The 25,005-nt window shown below is 34.0% G+C and overlaps 1 protein-coding gene and 2 long non-coding RNA genes across 11 annotated transcripts; 1 reads left to right on the forward strand and 2 right to left on the reverse strand.

Moving 5' to 3' along the window:
* Window positions 1-412: 412 nt before the first annotated feature.
* On the reverse strand, window positions 413-1,944 carry LOC145069190 (uncharacterized). The gene has a single exon (XM_079016138.1). The coding sequence runs from the start codon at window positions 1,872-1,874 to the stop codon at window positions 588-590; it is 1,287 nt and encodes a 428-aa protein (XP_078872264.1). The 5' UTR covers window positions 1,875-1,944; the 3' UTR covers window positions 413-587.
* A 10,846-nt stretch (window positions 1,945-12,790) lies between these two features.
* On the reverse strand, window positions 12,791-15,380 carry LOC145069535 (uncharacterized). Of its 9 annotated transcripts, none has more exons than XR_013689543.1 (5): window positions 14,765-14,938; window positions 14,376-14,503; window positions 14,231-14,262; window positions 13,563-13,628; window positions 12,791-13,093 (listed from the first exon to the last, which is right to left on the reverse strand). It is a non-coding gene; the product is annotated as an uncharacterized LOC145069535 (long non-coding RNA). The 9 variants fall into 9 exon arrangements; XR_013689542.1 differs by having other exon boundaries at window positions 13,534-13,628; XR_013689541.1 differs by having other exon boundaries at window positions 12,791-13,628.
* Window positions 15,381-16,178: 798 nt separating this feature from the next.
* On the forward strand, window positions 16,179-17,077 carry LOC145071265 (uncharacterized). Its single transcript, XR_013690337.1, has 2 exons — window positions 16,179-16,313; window positions 16,532-17,077. It is a non-coding gene; the product is annotated as an uncharacterized LOC145071265 (long non-coding RNA).
* The last annotated feature ends 7,928 nt before the right edge of the window (window positions 17,078-25,005 follow it).

Below are 25,005 nucleotides of genomic sequence, written 5' to 3' on the forward strand. Positions count from 1 at the left end.
AAACAATTAAAAATGATACTAATACTACTACTAATAATAATATTTATTAAGATAATGATAATATATGATAATGTGTTTTACACACAAACTAATAATACTACTAATAATAATATTTATTAAGATAATGATAATATATTATATAATAGCATTTAATTAAGGGAAAAGTAATATTATATATTTGCATTATCTTCAAATTAAAAAACACAAATTTTCAAAATGAAATTTTTGGATTCTAAGAGGAATTTGATTATCTTATTTTGAATTATGACTTTTCAATTAATTCAATTTTAAATCTAAAGTAATTTTTAATTATAGCTATTTTTCATTGTTTTAGATGTTGATAAATTGTAAAATTGGTATTAGAGTGCAAATAAAAATAGTCTTAACTAATGATGTTTTTTTAACACAAATAGGAAAAAACAATTTCAGAATGCATCACATAGATAGGAATATCCAACGTAACCGTTACATGTTTTTTCTAATACAAAAACACCTAAAGAAACACGAAGACAGCTAAGGAACTCCCTCATTTTTCACGGTGATGCATTTATTGTACTACCACAAACAAGCGTACATAGATAGATCGTCTACCTGACATACCCTAAATTGATGACACCCCATGCAGTGTGTGGCCACGACTTCTTCTTTGCCTGTTTCAACAACACCCTAGTCCAAGCAACCCACCCTTCCCATGAAACCCTCTTGTCCCATGAACACCCCCACTGCAACAAAAGACTTAAATCCTTCTCAGCCTCAATCTCAGCCTCCTCAAACCTCTCTCTACTCAGATAAAACTGAGCCAATAACACATGAGGCTCTCCAACAAATGGGTTTTTCTCAATACTCTTCACCAACATCTCTCCTGCCTTCTCCTTCTTGACCTTGTCATGCCCATCGTAGTAAACCGCATCCCAGTACAAGTCCATCGCCTCGATCTGCTCACTTGCGTCCAGAACCTTCGTGCAATTGTCGAAAACTGATGGGATCACAAGCTCGATATCTTCATCTCTTGCTTTATCAATCCCACCATCATCACTTTTGTTTTCTTGAAGAAAAATTTCTTCTTCTCGCACCAACAACGTGTAAACTGCAGCCATTCTTGATGCGGCATTCATCCATAAACCTGGTTTACCGTTTCCTGGATACAATGTGTCGAAGCTGTCTCCTGTTAGCTCAAGACGCCCGTTAAAGTTATCGTATAAAACATCCTGAAAACCGAAATATTGTTCGCTGATATCGGCTACTGTCATCAGAAGGAAAATTCCGATCATTCTTCGTGAAACAGGGACCAGTTCGCCTGTTTCGTAATGCTTCCCAATCAGACCGTTAGCTGGGATAAGTGTTTGAAGCTTCTTACGCCATTTCTCTTCACCATTGAATACACCATTTTCCTTTGCGTTCCTCAGGGAAACCTCAGAAGCGTCAAGGTATTCTCGAAGTTCTGACTCAGTGAACTGACACATGATGTTTTTGTGGATGAGAGACTGGCGGTGAATAATGCAGAACAAGTGAGCCAATCTCTCAGCAGCGTCTCCGATAAGGCTGCGGACGGAGTCGCGGTCGGTTTCAGGGTTGAAAAGAAGGATGTCGCTGTAGGAGTTTGAGTAAACGGAGTGGAAAAGAGCGCACAGTGCGACGGAATCCGGTGCATTCCATAGCTTGATAATGCGGTAAACATTGCGCAGGTGGTCAAGGAAGCTTCCTGTGCGGTGGTAACACTCTCCTGCACCGGCGGAGCATAAAATGCCAATTAGGGAAGGAAGCCTCTTATCGATTTTCTCGAATTCTTCACGAAGGAAAGGCTTAGCGGATTCCAAAAGGGTTTGAAGATTTGGAGTTTGAGAAATGGCGGAAGAGGGCATGGTTGAAGGCATGTTGATGGTTGATGGTTGATGGTTGATGGTTGATGGTTGATGAATAAGAAACTATGTTGATGAGTATGTAGGCGGAGATGCCGAAGATCTGTTTATATAGGCAAGAAGATGATCTGAAGCGTAAGAAACGTGTCCAGATATTGACAAAATTATTATCGGTCTTGGATGCTTTTGCATGAAAAGTTTCAAACACTTTTCTCCAAACATTGAAATAAATACCTAATTTTGTTTGAAGGCACAATTTTGTTTTTTTTTTTTTTTAAATCTACTTTTACGAATTTACCATATATGTGACCGTTAAAATAAACAGAATATTGTTAAATTTTAAAATATTGTTTATAAAACTTGCTTTTTAAAATAAACAATAAAATGATTTGAATCTGATCAAATTAATTAGTAAACCATTTTTAAAATAAAATCATAATTTAACGGATTTATCATGTTTTGCAGTATTTTGCAGTAACCATTAATGCACTGGATACCCAAGATCTGCATGCATATAGATTGGACGATTGCCCGAAAACATGTCACGGATATTTGAAACAATTTATCTAAAAAATAGAGTTTTTATCAAAATAGGTTATTGAGAAAAACCTAGTTTAAATAATATATAAACTAGTGTTTTTATCAATTTTCATATATTTTTAAGTATTCTTTTTAATATCCATTTATTTATTTTTTCTCTAATTTCAGTTTTTTCCGGTCTTTTATTTTTATAAAATATGAGTTCTTTATATATCATTTTTGTACTCTTTTTAATATACATGTACCATTATTGGACTAAATTAACTTTTAAAAACATCTTCAACCCACTCCTAAATGTTATTTTTATTTTTATTTTTCTCCAATCTTCACAAATCTTACCTCATTTTTTCTCTCATATGTATTTGAAGATATATATGAATATTACTATCATATATGGAGTATACTATTCATTTTTCCAAATATGAGAATCAAATTTCAGTTGTCGGTTTTAGTGTCTTTTTTTATATATTTATATATTTATAGTTTATTTTATCTATTAGCACTACAAGAAATGAATGTATTAACGGCGACGGGGGTCGCCGCGAAAGATAGGGCTTGTCGCCGTTAAAGTTATTAGCAGCAACATGTCGCTGCAAAAAGGTGGCCGCTAAAGCCTCGTCACTATTGGTTTGTAGCCGCTAATAGCTATGTGTCGCTGCTAGTGTTTCGTCGCCGCTAATAGGTTTGTGTCGTCGCTAAAATAATTTTCATTTTTTTTAGTTTATTTAACATTAAAATTATAAAAGACAATATAACATGTATAAAAGTTGCAATAATTTTACAGAAATATTAACCCAAAATATTAATCCATACACAACCAATCCAAAATATTCTTCCAAACTAAGTACAATGTATCCAAAATATTCTTCCAAATAAAACATTTCATAAAATCCTAAAAAGGCAGCTACTTGCCCTCATCACTCTCATCATTTCCTTTGTTATTATTTGGTGGCTGCAATGAGTGAAACCACTCTTTCAATGTAGCAGAACAAGTCGGGTCCTTTAGTAGCGTTTGCAGCATTTCCAACTAAAAAGAAAACAAAAAATATTACCAACATCTCATAATAGCATTGTACTTTCCAAAATTACCAAAATAAAAAAAATACCAACATATCATTATAACATTCTACTTTTCAAATACACTTAAACATACATCATATATAATATATACAGTCAAGGTTGTAGAACTCGCTACTCGGTACCTACTCGGCCGACTACCGAGTAGCGAGTATTCGGCAGTACTCGGGGAGTACTCGGATTCGGTAATTCAAGTAGAAATATTTTTAGGAAAATTATATATGTCAAAGTCATAAGTTAAAATCATAATTTGATGGAAATATATAACAAAATTAGATACATGTAAATACATAAAAACTGAAATACACACAATTGTCTCACTTCGTGAATAATTACTAAAAATTTAAGATATATATGTAGTAATAATCACATGTGTGTGTTAAATAATAAATCATTAACTATATTATGCATATTAATTTTGAAATTCTTGATTTTTTTTTTATCTCTTTTTACGACAATATTGACCCTGCGACCGAGTTTGACCAAATTTGACCAAGTTGGCCGATGGATTATTAGGGTTTCGTAATTGGGGAGGTGAAGGCGAACGGCCTTCTCGTGACACATAATATTAGCACGGTGGGGGCTTAACCAATCCATGTCGATTATCACATCAAAACTCCTAATATTTACTGGCATCAAATTTATTTGAAATGAATGGTTGTTTAGTGTTAATGTGCACCCTACGTAAAACATGTTTGGTTGTTTCAGTTTTCCCATTAGACATTTCCACCGTGAAGGCTTCGTTTAGCTTTTGGGGTTGTTGGTTTAGTAAGTGTTTGAATTTGTTACTAACGAAGCTCCGTTCGGCTCCGCTATCGAATAAGATGCATGCGAAAGTGTTCTTAACTGGGAATGTACTAGTAACAACCGTCGGGTCTTAAATTGCCTCACCTTGACCCAACGTCAGGACCTTTCCTGATCTTCCTGCCCCTTTGTTGTTAGCCTTGGGGCAATTGCGTCTGAAATGACTGGTTCCTCCACATCCATAACAAGTGTGACTAGCCCCAACATTATTGTTGTTGTTATTGTTGTTGCGGTTGTTTTTGTTGTTGTTGTTGTTGTTGTTGTTGTTGTTGTTTGGTTGTTGGTTCTGTTGGGGCTGAGATCTGCAGTATCGAGCAGTATGGCCCTTACGGTTTCAACTTGTACACTGCATATCTCTGCATTCTCCATAGTGGTGGTAGTTGCATTTGTTACACTTGGGCAGGGTTCCCGAGTATTACCTGGTAGTAGTTGATGTAGTTGAGGCTGGAGCATGTGGTGTTGAGGCAACCTGGGCTATAGCATCATGGACTGCTATAGTTTGCTGCTTTTTCATTGATCTCTTGTCTTTGTCGCCCCTTTCGTTTATTGTCTTTGTTCTTCCTGTTATCCTTTCCCTCTTTCTTGCCTTCAGTTTCTCCAGCTTTGTCACCCTTCTTGTTACCATGGTTGTACAACTTCTTGGCTAGCCTTTTAGCACTGTCGAACATTTCTGGGTTTGCAGCTATTAAATTTCCTTGAATTGGAGAGGTTAATCCCTAAATGAATCTTTCAATCTTCTTCCTTTCAGGCGTGATCATGCCTAGGCACAGGAGTAACAACTCACTAAACTTCGAGATGTAAGCATCAATGTTGGAGTTTTGAATTGTGAGATTCCACAATTACTATTCCATTTTCTGGATCTCCCCTCTTGGACAGTACGCCACTATTATTGTGAGTTTGGATGAAATGTATTATATTTAAGTGCTAATACTTTTGGTATTGAAGTACACATACATATCTGATCTTATTTATTGTTTTGATTAACTAATTGTAAACCTTATGTGGTTCATACCTGTGTGCTCGTGACCTCTTGTGTGCTCGTGACCTCCTGTGAGTGGATTTTGTTTAACACTTCACTTAGTAAATGCATGCCACATCCAATTTTTACAATACAGGATCCATGAATATGTACAAAAGTTGCAAACTTAGTACACTGATGTAACATTAACAATCTACAATAACACTTATAAAATAATAACTGACCTTCAATATGCTTCATGGATTTCCAACAAGGGACATCAAATTGGCTTTCAATAGAACTGCTATCATGATGAGTGTTGTAAACATTGGATGTGTACCTTCTTGTTATTTTGTAACTTCATGAATCTTTAGCGTGATATTTGACCTGTTAAATATGACTTAAATTTTCATTAATAACGTATTGTATGTTAAAACCGATAAGTTGTTACAAAAATTTTAACATTTTTGTTGGATGTAGGAACATACATTTGGTTCGCATATTGTAAGACTTCCCGATATACAATGTTTTTAGTCTTATGTGTGTCAGTATAATGTTGTGATTCACTGATAACAACTTTAACATTTTCTATTGTTCTAGCTCGTGATAGGGCAACATACAATTGTCCATGAGAAAAAACATGTTCTTTCAGATATATACCTACATAGTCTAGTGTTCGGCCTTGTACGTTGTTAATTGTCATTGCAAAGCATATTTTTATTGGAAACTATATTCTTTTGAACAGAACTATGTATTCTTCACCTGTGGCTGGTTGTAAAGGTAATCTATGAATAAATACTTGTTTCCCAGCAAAATCTCCAATTGCTATTTCTGCTCGAATAACGTTCCTACCGAAATCTTTGCAAAAAAGTCTTGTATCGTTACATAATCCTTCTGTAGGGTTCATGTTTCTTAATAATATTATAGGAGCATTTTGCTTCAAAATAAGTCGAAGTGGTGGCATACCATTCGGTGTTAAAGAGTGAAGAAGATCTTCATAATGAGCTTGGTCGTTTGGATCAAGTGTCTCATCAAGACTAATATACTCAGTTTCTTCACCTGGAAATTTGTGTATTAAGATATCCTTGATCTCATGTACAAAAATGTTTTTTGTTGTCAATATGGCCCATTTTAATGATGCATGAACATTGGTTGAACTCATAAATATATTAGGGTAAACATAGTCTATAAGAACTTTTAACTGGTCAGCATTATTTTCTATGAGTATTTGTTTAGGAAGACTAATAAAATCATTATTATCTGAGAGTTCTTTGCCATCACCTAATCTTATGAGAAATTCAGTAAACTATGGATTGTCACACCCCAAAACCGGAATGGCGGAAACGTTTGGGGGTGGAGGATGTCATGTTTAGTTTCACAAGACATGCATCATAGTAATCAAAGTAATAAACAACTATTTCATTAGAAATAAAGTGTTTACAATGTTTGTATTCACAAAACATAAAATACATATGTAAATAACAAAATAAGACATGAAGCTATACTGCTCCATCTTCTGAATTCCCAACACGAGTACTTGTCTACTAGTTCCCTGAGAATACAAGTTATTTTGAAAGAGTTGATCAGCAATTAAGCTGGTGAGTTCATAAGATTTTAGTGATGTAAGTATGTTGTAGAAAGCTGTACTAAATTGTAACTTATGTTTAGAAAAGTTCACATGTTCCTCCAGAAAATCCTATATTTCCTGCTTTGATGAAAGATAAGTAAAAATAACTCTACAATCCTTTCTATGGGTACTAAATGGATACAAGTTATATAAAACTCGAACTAAACAAACAATCGATTGTGTGTATCTGCCCTAAGCCCACAACCAAACAAGGAACGGGAAATGAGGCGGATGGCACACATCACATTGGTTGTTAGATCCTTGTTGTATATAACCCTGGCGTATTCACTTGGTACTCACAGAGTTAACTGTAATAGTTCCTTTATATTTGATGAAAAGATTCTTTAGGAAAACCCTTATTTCTTATAATAAAATAGTAACCACAATGGTTCCTTCTAGAATCACTTAGTTTATACTAGCTATATATATAATCTAATAGCGAATAGATAGTTAATTGTGTGAATCTGCCCTAAGCCCACAACCAAACAAGGAACAGGAAATGAGGCGGAAGACACACATATAACTATCTATCGGGTATAAATTATATATAACCCTGATGTATAAACGAAGGTATTCTAGAATTAATCACCTAAGGTCCTTTAAGTTATGTTGGTTTAATAAAATGAATTAAACCCTTTACTGATAAGTTTCTAGTTTTGTATACCAAAAGTTTTGATTTGAAAAGTATGTTTTGTACTAGAAAACTGTGCATTGAATTAGTGTCCTATGACGTGACCCGTACCTGGTACCCCTTATGATGATTTAATGTATACGGAACATATATATATATATATATATATATATATATATATATATATATATATATATATATATATATAACTAAGATCGAATGGATAATAGGTTGAGTGAATCCGCTCTAAGCCCACAACCAAACAAGGAACAAGAAATGAAGCGGAAAGCACACATCCTATTACCTGTCGGATCCTATTAGTATATATCCCTTGATGTATACATTAAGGAATCATAAGGTTAGCATTATGGTCCCTTTCTACTGAATGTACTAGACTCGACTGTTCTGATTGTCGTTTGTAAAATATAAGTTTTCCCTAGTTTATAACTATCTAGATTCGAAAATAGTTTGCATTAACTTTCAAGTGGAACTGGCACTTTATGAAAGTAATGGGAAAATGTAAGAACTCAGTTGTCTTTTAAATTGACATTCTGACGTACTGATTTCCTTTAAAACATGTTTGTTTTATTAAGGTCATAATGTGAAGGCTAGTACCCATACTTTATGCTCCCCCTATCAAGAGATTCTGGGAACCAAACGCGACTTCAGCAAACTAGTTGCTAGGCCGTGTAATCCACATTAAAGTTATGTGATCATGTATACCCAATTTATCTATCACCTTTTTGTTTAGAACAATGAGTTAGTGATTCATTGGTATAATTAGATCCTATAGTTGTTCCATGCTATAGCATCTTAGTATGTTCGTTCTGTTATAGTACCATAGTATGTTCTTTCTGTTATAGTATCTATGAACTGAACCCCTAAACTATACCCCTTATAGCTTACTAGTATTTTACTTGAACTGTTATTGAAAAGACTCATTTATCTACTAAGTTATGTTGGTACTTTAAAAACGGAGTTTTGTTAAACTATAAAGTAACATAACTGTAAAAGAGTTTTTGAAATGTTTTGATCACTTATAAAAGACATAAGCAATCTTTTGAAAGATGTTTATAACAAACATTTACACAATTATCATTGTGTTCAACTTGTATTCCCCCCTTAAAAGCATTTAAAACTGTTTAAAAGATTCATTATGGGGTATGAACTCACCTTATGTGGGTGATTCAAACAAATATGCGCGTAAGGATGAGTAGTTCCACGAATGAAGTCCCGAAATACAAACGGGTCCTAAATGACATATATGGCAAGTATTTGCATGAATATAGTGTTTATAAGCAACTAACATGCAAGGAAACATCCTTTGTGACTAGGAAACACTTGGACCAAGTGTTAGAGTCACATGTGATTCATCTAAGGGGTGTTTAAGGCCACTATTAGGTGTTTACGACCATGAGTTTACGGCCATGGTGTAAACTCATGGTAAAATGTGCGTAAGAGGGTGTTTGAATGCTAGGGAAACTTGAGGGACCATTGCTCTACCATAAGGATGAGAAAAACCAACTTAATGGAAGGGGTTGAGGTGTTTACGGCTACACCTTAAAGTGTTGGGTCGTAAACTCACCAAATGGTATAATGTTGGGTCATAATGGCAAGGAGTTTCAAAGGTTCAAGTGTTCCAAGGGTTAGCAAGGGTCTAGAAGTGTTTAAGGCTCAAATCATGACAACTGCAAGGGTTTACGGCCATGGTGTAAACTCATGGCCGTAAACTCTCATTGATGTTGAGTTTGGTGATGATTCAAGGCTATGGTCTAGTGTTTAACATGTACAACTAGATAGAAGATGGAATACTCACACTTTTGAGGGCCTTTGATGAGTTTTCGGCCACCAAGAACAAGTGTGTGTTCTTGGTGAAAGTTGAAGATCTAGCCAAAAGATGTTTTCATGGATGAATCATGAGGATAATGCATGATTAAGAAGGATAACAACAACTAGAGTGAAGAACACTTACGTTTTTTGAGGATTTGGATGAAGAACTTGATGATACTTGAGAGAGTTTGAAGAGATTTCGGCCAAGGAAGGAAAGAATGAGGAAAATGAAGTGCCCTTATATATAGTTGAGATTTTTCGGCCCTGGTTGAGTTTACGGCCATAAACTCCATGTTTACGGCCGTAAACTCCACATGATAAAGTTTAGGGCTTGAATGTTGTACAGTGAATCTAACAAGTACTTCCTAACAGTCATTCCTTGAATGTACTAGGCTTAAAACACTCACACAGACTCTAAACAATGCTAAATGATAGCAGGATTAAGTCTGGCTTAAGGTTGATTGGCTTGACTTTTCAAGGAAAAAATTTTCGGGTTGTCACATGGATCTTGTAAGGGCCTCATGTTTTCATCTAGTTGTAGTAGACACAATGACTGCCATGTAGGAGAGTTTGTCAAACAGGCAACGATTGTATTTGATTGTTACCATTTCGAACAACTGGAAATGTTTGTCTAAAATCACCACAAGTACAACTACTTTCCCACCAAAAATTTCTCTTGAATCCATAAGATCTTGTAGCAAGTCATTAAGAGCTTCTACTTCCGATCGCTTAGCCATGGGAGCTTCATCCCAAATAATCAGTTTACAGGTCTTAATTAATATACCTAAAGAACATTGCTTACTTATCCTACAATTTGACCCATCGGTTAAATCTGATGGAATTTTAAATCTTGAATGAGCTGTTCTAACCCCCGGAAGTAATGATGCAGCAATGTCTGATGTTACGGTAGCTAATGCAATATGTCCTTCTGATCTAATCATTCCTAGCAATGCTCTATATATGAAAGTTTTCCCTGTACCACCTGGACCATCAATGAAAAATGCTCCACTTTTATTGGCTTTTACTTTTCCAATTATTGTATCGAATGCAATTTTTTGTTTTTTGTTTTTTGTTAAGATTATGTATTGACTTTAGATCATCTTCTGATACAATAATACTCTTTTCTGCTGTTATTTCCTTTGTTTCATCATCCAAATCAGCATATGTATTGGCTTTTACTTTTCCAATTATTGTATCGAATGCAACTTTTTGTTTTTTGTTAAGATTATGTATTGACTTTAGATCATCTTCTGATATAATAATACTCTTTTCTGCTGTTATTTCCTTTGTTTCATCATCTAAATCAGCATATGATAGATCTAATGGCAATATATTAAATTCATGAATTTGTCTTCCCATTGATTGTATAAATGTGTTAATTTGCTTAAATGCACTTCGTTTTGCTTCTTTTTTTGAATAATTGTTGTAGTGTAAAAAATCTTCCAACATGGCATATTCAAAAGATAGTCACAACTGATGAGGATCGGATGGCATTGTGTAAACAAGTAAGCTTGTAAAAAGTCGTTGCAATTCATATGGCATGTGGTAAACGAAAGCCTCTTGTAGGCATAATTTTTGGCTATTATAATCAATTAGATATCCATGTAGTAATGCTGATTCCCGAAAGGTAGCAACTTTAAATCCTTTACAAACCTTAAGAAAATCATACGACTTTGGACATCTAATTTTGGATAAAAGTATCCGTAGATAATATCTCTCGCCTTCACTTGGATGATCAACCATTATGCGTCCTATTGATTTTTCTGTCTATCTAGGTGACCAAATCTTTTCTAAATTAACATGGCAATCAAACTTACATAGCAAATATGGATTGTATGGAACAACCCATCTATTATCAAGTTCAGCACCTCTAACCATAACCTTTACTCCATCATCGCGTCTTCTATAAGTAGGATATGCATCGTCAGTTTGGGTTGTTTCATAACAAAAAGCTTTTGGATATAAATTCTTGCAAAAGCCCTTTTTTTTTCATACAAACATTAAGTGGGTTAAGATCACCACAAGGACCATGAATCATGTGCTTCATCACCATCCTAAATAGATGAGGATTTGACTTCTCATTGGGTATTTCAGCCGAAACTATCTCATCATATTCTTTAACATTATGTATTTTATAATGAGGTGAAAGTATAAGTAAAAAATGTGCATGTGGAAGACCTCTCTTTTGGAACTCTACAACATAAGTATATGCGACAACTTCTCCAAAGATTTGTTTTTTTCAAAATTTATTTTTTAATATGTTCAATTTTAGCATGGAGAACTCTTACAATTAAATCGGCCCTATTTTGTGTTTCCTCTTGAATCATCATGTGTTGCCTAATTTCTGTCCAATTAAGGTTGCAAGTTCATGTAAGAAAAATGTCAGGCTTTCCAAACTTTTGCACTAATGCCATAGCATCTATGTATTTTCATCTCATATTCCTTGGACCACCAATAAAGTAGGCTGGTAAAACCACACGTCGACCAATAGCTGAGGCATTAGTTTCTCCACTTGCTAGTGCATCGACAACACCTTGAAGGAACTCTTGTCGTAATTCATGCTCTTGTGTTCTATAGAAAGCTAATCTTTGTGCTTCTAACTTCACATAACTATCTACTATATATTGTTGTAATAGGCGACCAAAAAGAAATAAGCAAGATTTATCATGTTTACGTATCCAAAGTTTGTAGGCGTAATATTCTGTAACCGAGACACAATTCAAATTCTCAGAACTTCTTGTCATCACTGTTAAGAAAAATCTATTAGGTTGCATGATGTAAGGAAAAATAAAATTGAAATTGTATTTGTTTACCTGACTCTTCCATATTTAACAAGTCATTGACATTTGTGATTCCCATGGGGGAGATAAGTTTTGCTGTCGAACATGTAACTATCCTATTGTTTGTTTGTTCATTGACACTTTTTTTGGGAATATGTTGATGCCAACCAAGTTCTCCAAATGGAAACATTAAAGGGTACTGTAAGGGATCATAACAACCATAATAATACTCAACATTCTTTGGTTCATTATTGTGTGTTCTAACTTCAATATTTCTTTTACCATGTTCACCGTTCTCTTAGCCTTCAACCTAAAGTGATGCAACCTGTGCGACATCTGGCTTGTTATACACTCGGTGATCTTGTGTAGGGATAGTCTTAAGAATAATCTTATATTCATCTAAACATGGTATGTCACTTAAATTTCGGAAAAAGCGTGCATATGGATTATGATGTAGATAGGTTATGCATGTTACAATTAAGTCTTTAGATATTCGTGGGGAAGTTGTTAATCTATTTTCTATTTCGTTCTCTGTATCGTGAAAATATAATTGAAGGTTTTTAGCACTTTTCTCATCAGGATGTAAATCATTCACAAAATGATATACTTGGCCTTGGACTCTAAAAGTGTAAATACCCTAATTTCTTTTTGTCAGGTTCTTGTCTGCTTTAACACCAAATGAAGTGAAGGCAAAATGATTATTGTATGTTCTAATATATGTTCTAAAAGATTTTGCTTCTTCTGATGTAGATGTTAACAAATTACGCATGACAAGTGGGAGTTCATTATTGGATAAAACAATCCGACCTTCTAAACAACAAAAATTTGATGTTTCTGAATAAAACTTCAGAGCATTACAATAGGAACAACATACTACTTCTAGAAGAATATCTGCAGATAAAATAACTTGCTTTAACAATGCCTTTCCTTTTGTATTATTGACCTGATTGCTGATGACATTTGACATTGCAACTGATTGACCACCAACTGTAAGTTTTCTTTTGTTAGTTGCTTCTTTTTCTCCAATTATAGTTTCATTTGCGTTGGTTGATTTTTCTACCGTGGTATCATTTATTTTCATTTTTTTGTAAATTAACTGGAGATTCAAATTGCAAGTTTTCTTTGTTTTCTTTCTCCATTTTTTAATTGCATCTTTTCTATATTTTTTCTTATATTCACAAGCATTATGAATCATGTCTAACTTGTCTATTATGTCATTATATCGTGCTTGTTTTTTCTTCCAATTTATAATAGCTAATCTTCTATATTGTTTCTTATTTATAATGGAACAACCAACATGTAAAGTTTTTGTGTAATTATTAGATGCTTGTTGAAATGTTTTCATGATTTTCAAGTTTGCAATATGTAAATTGACAAATTTGTTTTTCCTTAATGGTTACACCTATTCAGTTGGAAATTTTATTTACCTATCTTGTTAAATTAATCAGGAAAGAACCTGGCCGATGCCATAGAATGGTGTTGCATACTATTTACATTCATTTCTTGTAAGCAAATTCAATACCTGTTCAATAAAAAAAATAGATAATTTAGCATCAATTATATAAATTTTCCACAAGGAAAGAAATAGGTGATATATGATCCAGCTACTTTGCTATATATTGAAAAAAATTAGATATCTAACTAACTCTAGAATATCATCAATGAAAATTCAAAACACATAAAAATATCTTTAAAAAAACCCTTAATTTGAAGTTTTGTTAGAACATGCAAAATGCTAGAAATTGTATTCATTGGAAATCCACAACTATGTTTTGTTGATTAGGCTTGGAATTGTTGTGTTCAAAAAAATCATGTAAAACAGTAAGTTGTTGCAAACGTGAAAAATTAAACAACATTTCTACAAAAGAATGATTAAACCAATATTATTCATTAACCAGGATTGGTTATTGCATGTTATAACAAACCAATAGAACTGTATTGTTTTCACCAGTAGTAACAGACCACCAAGTGAATTGAGACATGCTTGTATGCTATTGGAGTATGTTAATTTCATTATTTATGAAACAATGAAACAATTAATTTCAATAACCTGAAGTGCACATTTAATCTTCAAAAAAATTAGGGATTAGTGAGAAGGATAATAATACAACACATTACACCAACCTTTTTCTTTCAAGTTGCCCCAATTCAGAAAACTACATATAAATATAAACATAAGAAGCGATCATGGCATGATGGAAAAAAGAGAGTGATATGCGTTTTTTCATAATAAACATGAAAAGAGAGAATTAGCCCTATGTTCTTGAACCTGGAACGTGTTAAGTGACTGTTGGTGTCCAATTTGAGTGTGAATGAACACAACTTATAGGAAACCAATAATGTTGGCGTAGAGATGCACCAACCTTTCCTTCGATCAACTTGCCCCCATTCAGAAAACTACATAAATATAAACACAAAAAGCGATCATGCCAAAATACACTACAGAGAGAGATACAAGTTTTTTATAATAAACAGGAAAAAAGAGATGGAGAAGAGTGAATTAGCCCCGTGTTCTTGAACATGGAACGTTTTCAGTGGAAATTGGTGTCCAATTGTGAATGTGCGTCAACACAATTAATTGGAAACCAATAATACTGTTGTAGAGATGATGGTTTCGTTATAATTTGAAGTCATGTAAAATTATCATTATTTTAATACCCGATTTACCAAACATAAAGAGACACCGATGATTTTCGGTGCGTATGGTGGGGATAATATTTGATGAAATCGCAATAAAGCCCTATTTGACTGGTTCATGCGGAAGAAGAAAATGGAAAAGAAGCATATGATGAGTCCGAGATTGAATGATGAAAGCAGAAAATAGAAGAAAGTCGTTACCTTTTTTGTATACAGGGTCGAATTACGCAATCATCGGTGGTTGGGCTTAGGAAGAATAACATGAACAGAAGCCCGGTGCGTATGGTGGGGATTATCTTTGATGAAATCGCAATAAAGCCCTATTTGACTGGTTCATCCGGAAGAAGAAGATGGAAAAGAAGCGTATCATGAATCCGAGATTGAATGATGAAAGCAGATTAACATGAACATAAGCGAATGAAACTGCTATTTCCGATAATCTTAAGTGCTTTTACCGATAGGATACGATAGTGTAAAGATTTGGGGATTTTTCGACGGGAAGAGGATCGGGAATGGTGTAGAGGGGAAGGAAATTGATTTGTTGTTTCCTTTTGGATTGGGAAACGTTATGGATATTGGCAAACGTTGGGAGGATTGCAAAACAATAAGTTGTCATTGGTTGCGTCGTTTTGTACTTAGGTTACGTGTCTTTTAGTGGACCATGGAAATTGGAATTTAAAGGAAGGAGGAAAACACGGTTTTCATATATAATAACGATATCATATGTGAACGTACAAGTTGCTAATACATGTATATTTATTAACAATTTGTACGTTCGCAGATGACTTGGTGAAATCGTAGATCAGCTTAATTCATTTACGATTTTGATGATTATTTTTGTAATTTAGGTTTTTTTTTTTTTGCTATTTTCTATTAAGAGCAACTTCAACCATTCTACTAAAAGTATCATTAAATTGATGTATTTTTAACATCAAAACCTTTTTTTACTCCAACTACACATTTGAAATTTACATTAAAAATATTTTTTCATATTATATTGTAGAATAGAATAATTATTAAAGTTGTAAAAGTTATAAAACTAACCAAAATAAAATTAAACAATTCAAAAAGTTGTTTTTGTGTGATGAATAGTATTAGACCAAATATAAAAGCCATTATTCAATTCCATCATTTTTGTGTTAAGTTTAATGGTCTATTGGAACACATTTTTACTCCAAAACACTATTTTTATGCATCCATTGAACTTGGTCTAAATAATAAACGGTTTTAGTTATATTAGTGATTTTTTCATAGAAAAATTAATGTGGCAGAATATGACCGATGCCAAAACACGTCCTAAATGATATCAGCTGACCTAAAATAAATAATTATTTTTCTAAAATAAATAATTATTTCGTTGAAACTAAAAAAAATAAAAACATAAATATGATTATGTTTATGATTTTACTAAAATATTGGAAAAAAAAGTCCACCAACCGTCGTCAATGGCTGTAGTGTAAATTAGGGTTAATTTCTACTTATTCACTACGGGAATACAGTCGCTACTAGGATTGCCTCGACGTCTCAGGCTAATTTGGTTTTCGATAAGGTCGCATACATTCCTCAAAGAGTAATTCTGATTCTGCATCCTCTTTTAATCTTTCTTTCAGCATTATTATTTGATTTTTGGAAGCAATTGACGCTTGATTTTGTTTTAATCTCATTTCAATTCAACAAAACTCATCATCGAATTCAAATAGTCCCCAAAATTACTCAAAATTTGTGTTTGCAACTCGTAAATCAGTGTATTTCACATCCACAAAACATTTTACTCTTCCCGATTTGCAGAAAAAAAAAAAAAAACATCATCGGCAACAATGGCGTATGAAAGAGGCGACAGGGTAGAAATTACGAACAAAGAAGAGGGTTTCGCGGGTTCATACTACATAGCAAACATCATCTCTTCGCTTTCCAAAAAAGAGTACATAATCCAGTACAGAACGCTTCTGAACGACGACGGTTTTGCGCCTTTGAGAGAGATCGTCACCGCCGATCAAATCCGGCCGCTTCCGCCGGAGGTTATGGCGACTGAGTTTTCGTTGTTGGATCTCGTTGATGCTTACGACAAGGATGGGTGGTGGGTGGGGAAGGTTATCAGGAAGACTGGATCGAATTACTTGGTGTATTTTGAGGATTCAAGAGAAGAAATTGTTTATCCGTTGAGTATGCTAAGGATTCATCAAGAATGGGATGGAAGGGTTTGGGTTTCTTCCAAAAAATAAGGTATTTTTTGTTGTTTCTGTGTTTCATCTCCTGTGTAAATATGAGTTTTCTTGGTGTGTTTTGGAATGTTTGGTAATATGGATAAAGGAATGGAGTGTTTGGTTGTTTGAATGAATTAAGTATTAGATTAAATTTGATAAAATTAATACAAAAATGTTGTTTTGTAAGGATAAAAACTATTTTATCAATCTATTGTGTTAAGAGTAAATATGTTTTGTTATTTTTTGGAAAAAAAACGAGAACATAATTCGGTTAACGTTTTGAATTTTTTTTTCTAAAGAAATTGATTTTAATAAATTGGTAAATAATTTATAAGTTGGGATGAAATATTGTTTAATGTTTATGGATACATAACAAAATTTAAAGGTTAATAAAATAAATAAATAAATAAAATAAAAAAGTTCCATTAGTCAAATCTACTCCAGACCTGCGAGTCTGTTACTGTGACTACTGACTGTAGCCTTTCACATCTGGGTCGGCACAAACTTCTAACGATTACGTTTTTATTTTAGAATTTCCATTTTATGTTTGATTTATTCAAAAATTTGTATTGACTAATTATTTAAATATTTAATTTGTTTCTGAAATAACAGTTGAGTATATGATTTTACAGCATCTCATGGTCGATATATATATATATATATATATATATATATATATATATATATATATATATATATATATATATATATATATATATATATATATATATATATATATATATATATATATATATATACACTAGCCGTCTACCCGTGCAAAGCGGCGGGTGGCGAATAGTTTGATCTTTCAAGAGCATTATCATACCATATTAAGGGGTGTTTGGCTAAGCCTTTTTAAAACAACTTATTAGGTTCACATCACTATAAGTTAAAAAAATGTTTTGATTAAAATAACTTATTCCAGTGGGTAACCTCTAATACGTCATTTTTTCATAAGTTACCATACACTTACTTATTAACTTATAAGCTAATAAACTAATAAGCAATAAGTTTTTTGCCAAACCCCCCCTAAATGGTTATTACTTCCATTTATACATACCCAAACCACTTCTATTTTTTATCGTCTTTTTTTTTTCGTTTTCCTTAATTCCTTTATTATTTTAATGTCCTACTAAGTAAAATGCTAAAATATATAAATAATAGTTTATACAAATAAACCTTTAGAATATCAGGTGTTGTGATTCAAAAGTTGATAAATAGGCCTTTGACAAGGCCAAAATACTCAGGTGTCAACTTGTTCATTGTGATTTTAAACCAACTTTGGTCACAAATTAAAACATTTTCAACGATGGTATGTAATTCAAGGATTCATATTGATTTAGGTTCTCGAAACCTTAAAATGTTGAACAAAATCTATATAGAACCTTATAATAAGGACAATAATCACCGTAATCAGGAAATTCATGTGATGAAACTTGATATTATAAGGACCAATGATGAAAAATGTTTCATTTTTAGACTAAACAAGATGAAAAATATACAAACTACCTTAATCATGTCAAATCTTGTGTTTAACCGTTCTTTATTGCAAAAGTAAGATGCCAAAATATACAAACTAATGATAATAAAATGCTCTAACTGGCCCTCTTGGTTGAGTTCTTTGAACCTGAAAAGCCAACACATTAAAGAAACTTAGTAAAAACCTTTTTATGAACAAACCTGATATAATAAAGCTTTCACCCAATATATTTATAAGACAAAAATACAAAAAGTTAAAAATGATGAAATCAATTACAAGTAAGGATTAAAATAAAAAAAAAAACCTGTTAAGATAAGGCCTTTGCCCTATCCAGTCTCAAAATCATTTTCTTGATCCATTTTTTATGCATATTGATATCGTTATTGATAAAGCCTCTTGTAAAAAATGGTTTGTCCGAACCTAAAGAATATGTAGATCAAGATACACATGAATTTCTAGCAACCTTATATGGTTAGCCCCAACCCTTTCAGAAGTTGTCACACCCCAAAACCGGAACGGCGGAAACGTTCTGGGGTGGATGACGTCATGTCAAGTATCACAACACATGCATTATAATAATCAAAGTACAACAAAACATTGCATTAATAGTAATAGTTTTACATGGTTACATTAATACATCAAAGTAATACATGTAATAGAATAAATACAGCGTGGTACTAAGCTATCTTCATCAACAGCTCCGGGGATGTACCTGCCTAATCTTTGACCTGAGAATACAAGTTATTTGAAAAGCGAGTATCTACATTTTTACAAATGTTGGTGAGTTCATAAGTATTTAGTGACATTTATTCAAATAACTTTAGAAAGCAGTAGTTTAAGTGTTTACTGTGTATTAGAGTTCTTTCCAGAAAATCCTATATTTTCTTTAATAAAGCAGCCTTCTACCAAGACTGGTCAGTGTTGTGTGGTAAAAGTAGTTTTCCCTAAGTTGCTATCATTATCAAAATATTGAATTTGATTATTGAGGAAAGCAAACAACGTCAGGGAATATCATATGCCTCAGCAGTGAAGACTGCTGACTAAGGCAAGGAATCATAGACTCCAGGGGAGTATCGAACGAACGACACGCCTGGTTCAGTCCAACAAGTAGAGACTCAGACCCCAGAAAGTACCAAATGAAAGGTATGGCTGGTAAGGTCTAAAATAGTGAAAGATAGACCCCAGACAGTATCAAATGAAAGATACGTCTTGTAAGGTCAAAACAGTGAAAGACAGAACCCAAACAGTATCAAATGAAAGATACGTCTTGTAAGGTCAAAACAGTGAAAGACAGAACCCAAACAGTATCAAATGAAAGATACGTCTTGTAAGGTCAAAACAGTGAAAGACAGACCCCAGACAGTATCAAATGAAAGATACGTCTTGTAAGGTCAAAACAGTGAAAGACAGACCCCAGACAGTATCAAATGAAAGATACGACTTGTAAGGTCAAAACAGTGAAAGACAGACCGCAGACAGTATCAAATGAAAGATACGTCTTGTAAGGTCAAAACAGTGTGACTCTGAAAATGAGTTACCAGCATACAGTGTAGATTGCCGGTGAAATACCGTTTCCTTAAAGCCAATGAATTATAAGGTAACCCGGGATACTCGTAACCATACTGACTAGAGTTCCAGACGCCCTACAAGCGTCTATAATGTGACATTTGTCACCCGTTGGCTTGGTAGGTCGGGACTGTAGCTAGCAGTCTGGGTGCGGGGTTGTCAATCTCGTATAGATCTATACACACAATGTCCGCTCTCCCTACAGGAGACTCTGGTTACCAACTAGACGACGGAGAAGGCTGTGTCCTGAAGATGCATCCCAAATAGTGGGTAGAGACTTCCAAATAGTGGGTAGTGTGTAAGTGCTGAACTAGAGGTAGAGACTTCCCAATAGTGGGTTTCTAATGTAAGTGTAGACTAGAGATAGAGACTCTTTACTGAACTGACTAGAGAATTCCTATATGTCCATACTCATATACATAATATATAACTAATGAGTCAAACGACCTTCGGACGGCCATCCGATCCCACCAGACCACATCTCAACGAAGAAAAGGAAATAGGGCAGACGAGCCTTCCTAAGTCTTTCAACCATTACTTATATGTACCTATATAAGCACAGACATACATCTAACTACGACTGAGTGTGAATCAAGTAGAAGTGATCTTTGTGAAGTAGTAGTGTCTAACAAGTGAAGTAGAAGCGGTCGCAAGTGAAGTAGAAGTGTCGAACAAGTATAAGCGTATCACGAAGTAGAGACGACAATAAGTGAAGCGAGGGCGTATCAAGTATAAGTGCAGTAGAGTCGATATCAAGTATAAGTGAAGTAGAATTGAATCTCTAAGTAAGAGTATGAATAAGTATAAGCGTCCATCAGGTATAAGCGACTACCAGTATAAGTGAAAGCGTTACAGAGTAGGAGTATGAAATAAGTATAAGCAAAGCAGCAGTATTTAACAAGTAAAAGTGTACGTCGAAAAAGGGAATCTTTGATGAAAAACCTTTATGTACAGAGAAAATCTGTCATAAACCAGTTTAGAATGAATTTAGATAAAACAATATAAGTAAGAGTTTTGAAACAATTAAAAACCTTTATAGTGTCCTACTCGGTAAAACAATGTATAGTGGTAAAATCTTGTGCATGCAGGTTATCAATCACATGTGATTGATATGATAACTGGCATGTTTAACTTGTATTCCCCCTATAAAACATTTAAAAGCATTTAAAAGGTTCATTCAGTGGTATGAACTCACCTGGTGTAAGTAGGTCCGACGAAGGTGCCGTTTGGTCGTTCGGTGTCGCGCAAGGACTCGAACACACACAATGACCTAATTAACATATGATAACATATGTTCACATACAATTAGTATATTTAATACTAATTAAACATGTATACGCACTCAAAGGAGCGGAAAACACTTTGGCTAAGTGTTTGGGTGTCCCGGGTAGCGTTTAAGGGTGTGTATGACTAAGGAATGGAGTTTACTCTCCAAGATTAAACCCCCAAAGTTGAGTTTACGGCCCAGGGACTACTCACCATGAGTTTACGGCCGTAAACTCATGGTGATGGGTTCTAGAGTGTTTAAGGCTTCTAGCTTGTTCATGGGATTTTTCTAAGTACTTTTCATAAAAGGCATGAGTGGATTTAAGGCTTCTAAGGGCCTCATTAGGGAGTTGACGGCCTAGGGAATCTCCTAAGGGAGTTTACGGCCGTAAACTCTCATTCTTTGAGTTTAGTGAAGTTTCAAGCCCCTAATTCCTTGCTAGTAATTTATAATGAAGTGTTATGCCATTTTGGGAGCTTAAAACCATCATATTGGCACATTTAGAGGTGTTTACGGCCTTGGTACATACCTGGGCCGTAAACTCCTTTTTCCCCTTCATTTTCATGTGTTTAATTGATCCAAACCCAAAGGACAAGCCCCTAATTTATGTCTCAAGCCTTGGTATGAATTTAGGGCACCCTTTAACATGTTTTTATGAGTTTACGGCCCTGAAACTATTTCTTGGGAAGCTTTGGCCGTAAACTCCTAAATGGAGGGTGTTTGACATGTTTAAGGTCCCCAAACCATTTTTAGATGATTCTAGGATTTATTCCAAGGCTATTGGTGGAGTTCTATGGCTTTTAAGCATGTAAAAATGAGTTTACACCCCATTTTTGATGGGTTTACGGCCCAAGCACATTCCTTGGCCGTAAACTCCTATTTTCTCCTCAAAATTCATGACTAGGGTGTTCTAAGTCCGGATTTGCAAGCCATAAGGTCGTATCTAAGTCCCAATGTTGGTTTGGAGGGGTTAAATTGCTTAAAACCCCACTTATTAAGTGTTTACGGCCCAAGCATGCTCCTTGGCCGTAAACACATGTTCCAAGTCCAATTCTATGCTATAAACATGAATCTTAATGTTTAGAGTAAGCTAGGGTAAGCGGACTTACAATTTGGAAGCGTTTGGTTGCGGATTCGGGGCGAAAACGAGTCTAGAGAGAGAGAGTATAGAGAGAGAGGGTGGAAAAGCTCCAAATGGAGTTTACTCCCCCTTATATATGGGTGGGAGTTGGAGCTCAATGATTTTCTACCCAATACTGCCGTTAAACGGGGCTTTTGGTCGCACCCGATCTAGTGGTTGTGATAATAAACCAATATTTTCCAAGGAAATGGAAATATTTGTTATGCGTTTTTATTTCCTTTTATCACGACTTAACGGCATATAAACATAAACAATTAACGAAACTTTTAGAAACTGGAATATTCCGTTAACGGTAACGGGGAATTGTAACGGAACAACTTGGGTTGTCACAGAAGTTCTAATCAAATTTCCAATCTATTAATCTTCAATGGCCAACACTATGGTTTATACGACCTTCTTTTCAAGTTTCTAGATATCCTAGGGCAGCTTCAGCAAGAAGCCTTCTGCATACATAATAATAAAATTAACAATGAAGACCTAATATCATTAATCATAAAAGAAGATCAAATATAAAGTAATAAAAACCCCAATTCTTGGACTGAAGCGACCAAAAAAAAAACTAAGAATGCGATTTACTAGTTTCACTTGTCTGAAAGTTAATTATCAAGGGAAGAAGAGCCGTATAGACTCTCTAGTGGGCTAATGGTCAATTTTCAATGAGTTGAGGCAGGTGAGGAAGTGAGGAAATAGAAAGCTAGGTATTCTCAGATAGATGGAGAAGATTAGGGTCCGTGGATTGAGAGTAAGGTTTTCTACCATTCCCAGAACCATCACATCCATAAGAAGATCCAAAAAAAAAAATCCAAGTTTTTTGAAATCAAAGCATGTCTAGGTCAAAAATGTCACCTGATAGTGGAGCAATGAAAACACTTTGTTGACATATCTGCAACAACAGAAATCCGAGCTTTCTGTTACCAAAAAATCACATACAAATTGATCATATGTCTAAATAAGGGGAGAGGTAAACAAAATCTTGAAGCTCTATCATTTGATGTGTAGCAAATAACAACTCCTAATAAGATCTGGGTATTTTGATTTGCGATTCCACCTCAAGATACAGACAAATAAGAAGTAATAGGAAGGAGTCGCCTAATGCGGTGGTGTCTGATGGTTTTGACAGCGATGATGGTTGATCTTGTGAATACAATGGTGGCTGATGTTATTGGTGAAGACATGTGAGAATATAGGGGTGCAAGATAACCTGAACGATTCGAGATCATCATTGTGTTTAGAGAGAGAAAAAAGGATTCAAGAAGAGGATTCTTGCCTAACTATGATAGAATTTCAGATCTTCAACATCAAAAATATAACATGCTATACTTTGCAAAATGTTGCAAAACCTCCATTAACAATAGATTCACGGTAGGCTTTATAGCAGGGGATGTAAGAAAGAGCCATCTTGAGGAGGGATGTTTAAATCAACATGTATTTTCTGGTGGTTTCAAATTTTGAATTATCCGAAATTCAGGGAAGGAGATAGAATTTGTTGAGAAATATAAGGATTCAAAACAAAGGTTAAAATTTAATATTATTTTATTGATGACTACTTGTACTATTAGCTTAATGATTTGAACGTCTTAAAAAAATAATATTATATAAAGTGTTTTAAAAAACTCTTCGTTTAGTTAGTCGTTTTTTAAAAACAACACATACATAATATATTAAATAAATATTATCATTATAGATTAATATATAATGGTTTAAAAACATAAAAAACTATGATTGAGATAATTAATTAGTTAACGAAATACAAAATATTTAAAATTAGACAAAACTATAAAAATGGATCCGTATTTGTATAAAATATAAAACATAAATCTGGAGATTGCAAATTGAAAAAGTGATAAATCGACTATAGGTACCTTCTTATTAGGTGACAAATTAATCAAGTTATTGGATTTAACACACACATACACAGGGGATGCATTCCTTTTTTCCTCTCCAAAATCGCAACAAAACATCTGGGTTTTTTTGTTCATCTGGTGAAAGTATGAAGAAGTATGAAGAAAAGAAGTGAAACGGTTTAGATGAGCACCGGAACCCCAACACCGCCCTTGCAATCGTCCTCTCTCCTTTTCTTCTTCATTTTAGTCCTCTCCCTTTCACTTTCTCTTTCATTTTCAAAATAATCTTCATTTTGGGGATGAGCACAAAACCTTTCATCGAGCGTTGCTAAAGATTGATTATCATTTATGAATCTAAAAGATGAAGAAGAAAGGGAGAGAAGAAATAGCACGAAGCTCATGTATACTCAAGTTAAAGACTCTTGAAAGGATTCAATGACATGACTATAAGGTGATTGTTTTAACTTTTAATAATTTTTACATTTATCTTTTAGAAAAAGTAAAAAAAATGTTTGTTTAAGTGAAAAAGACTTTTTAAAAATAACTTTTCCAATAGAGTAAACTGAGCCTTTTTGAAAAGTCACGATTATGTGATTTTTCCCAACTTTTCAACAGTAAAAATATTAAATTACCGATATACCCCCATAATATATATATATATATATATATATATATTGGAAATAGTTACCACTCCATAATATATATATTTTTTAATTTTTTATGATTAAACTAAATAAAAAAAACATAATTTAAAACATAA

The sequence above is a fragment of the Lactuca serriola genome, chromosome 8 (assembly GCF_051521515.1).
Source record: "Lactuca serriola cultivar US96UC23 chromosome 8, Lser_US96UC23_V15, whole genome shotgun sequence".
Lineage (NCBI taxonomy): Eukaryota > Viridiplantae > Streptophyta > Magnoliopsida > Asterales > Asteraceae > Lactuca > Lactuca serriola.

Bases quoted from the DNA above. Each gene is read 5' to 3' on its own strand.
- LOC145069190 (XM_079016138.1), bottom strand. From the start codon at position 1,874: ATGCCTTCAACCATGCCCTCTTCCGCCATTTCTCAAACTCCAAATCTT.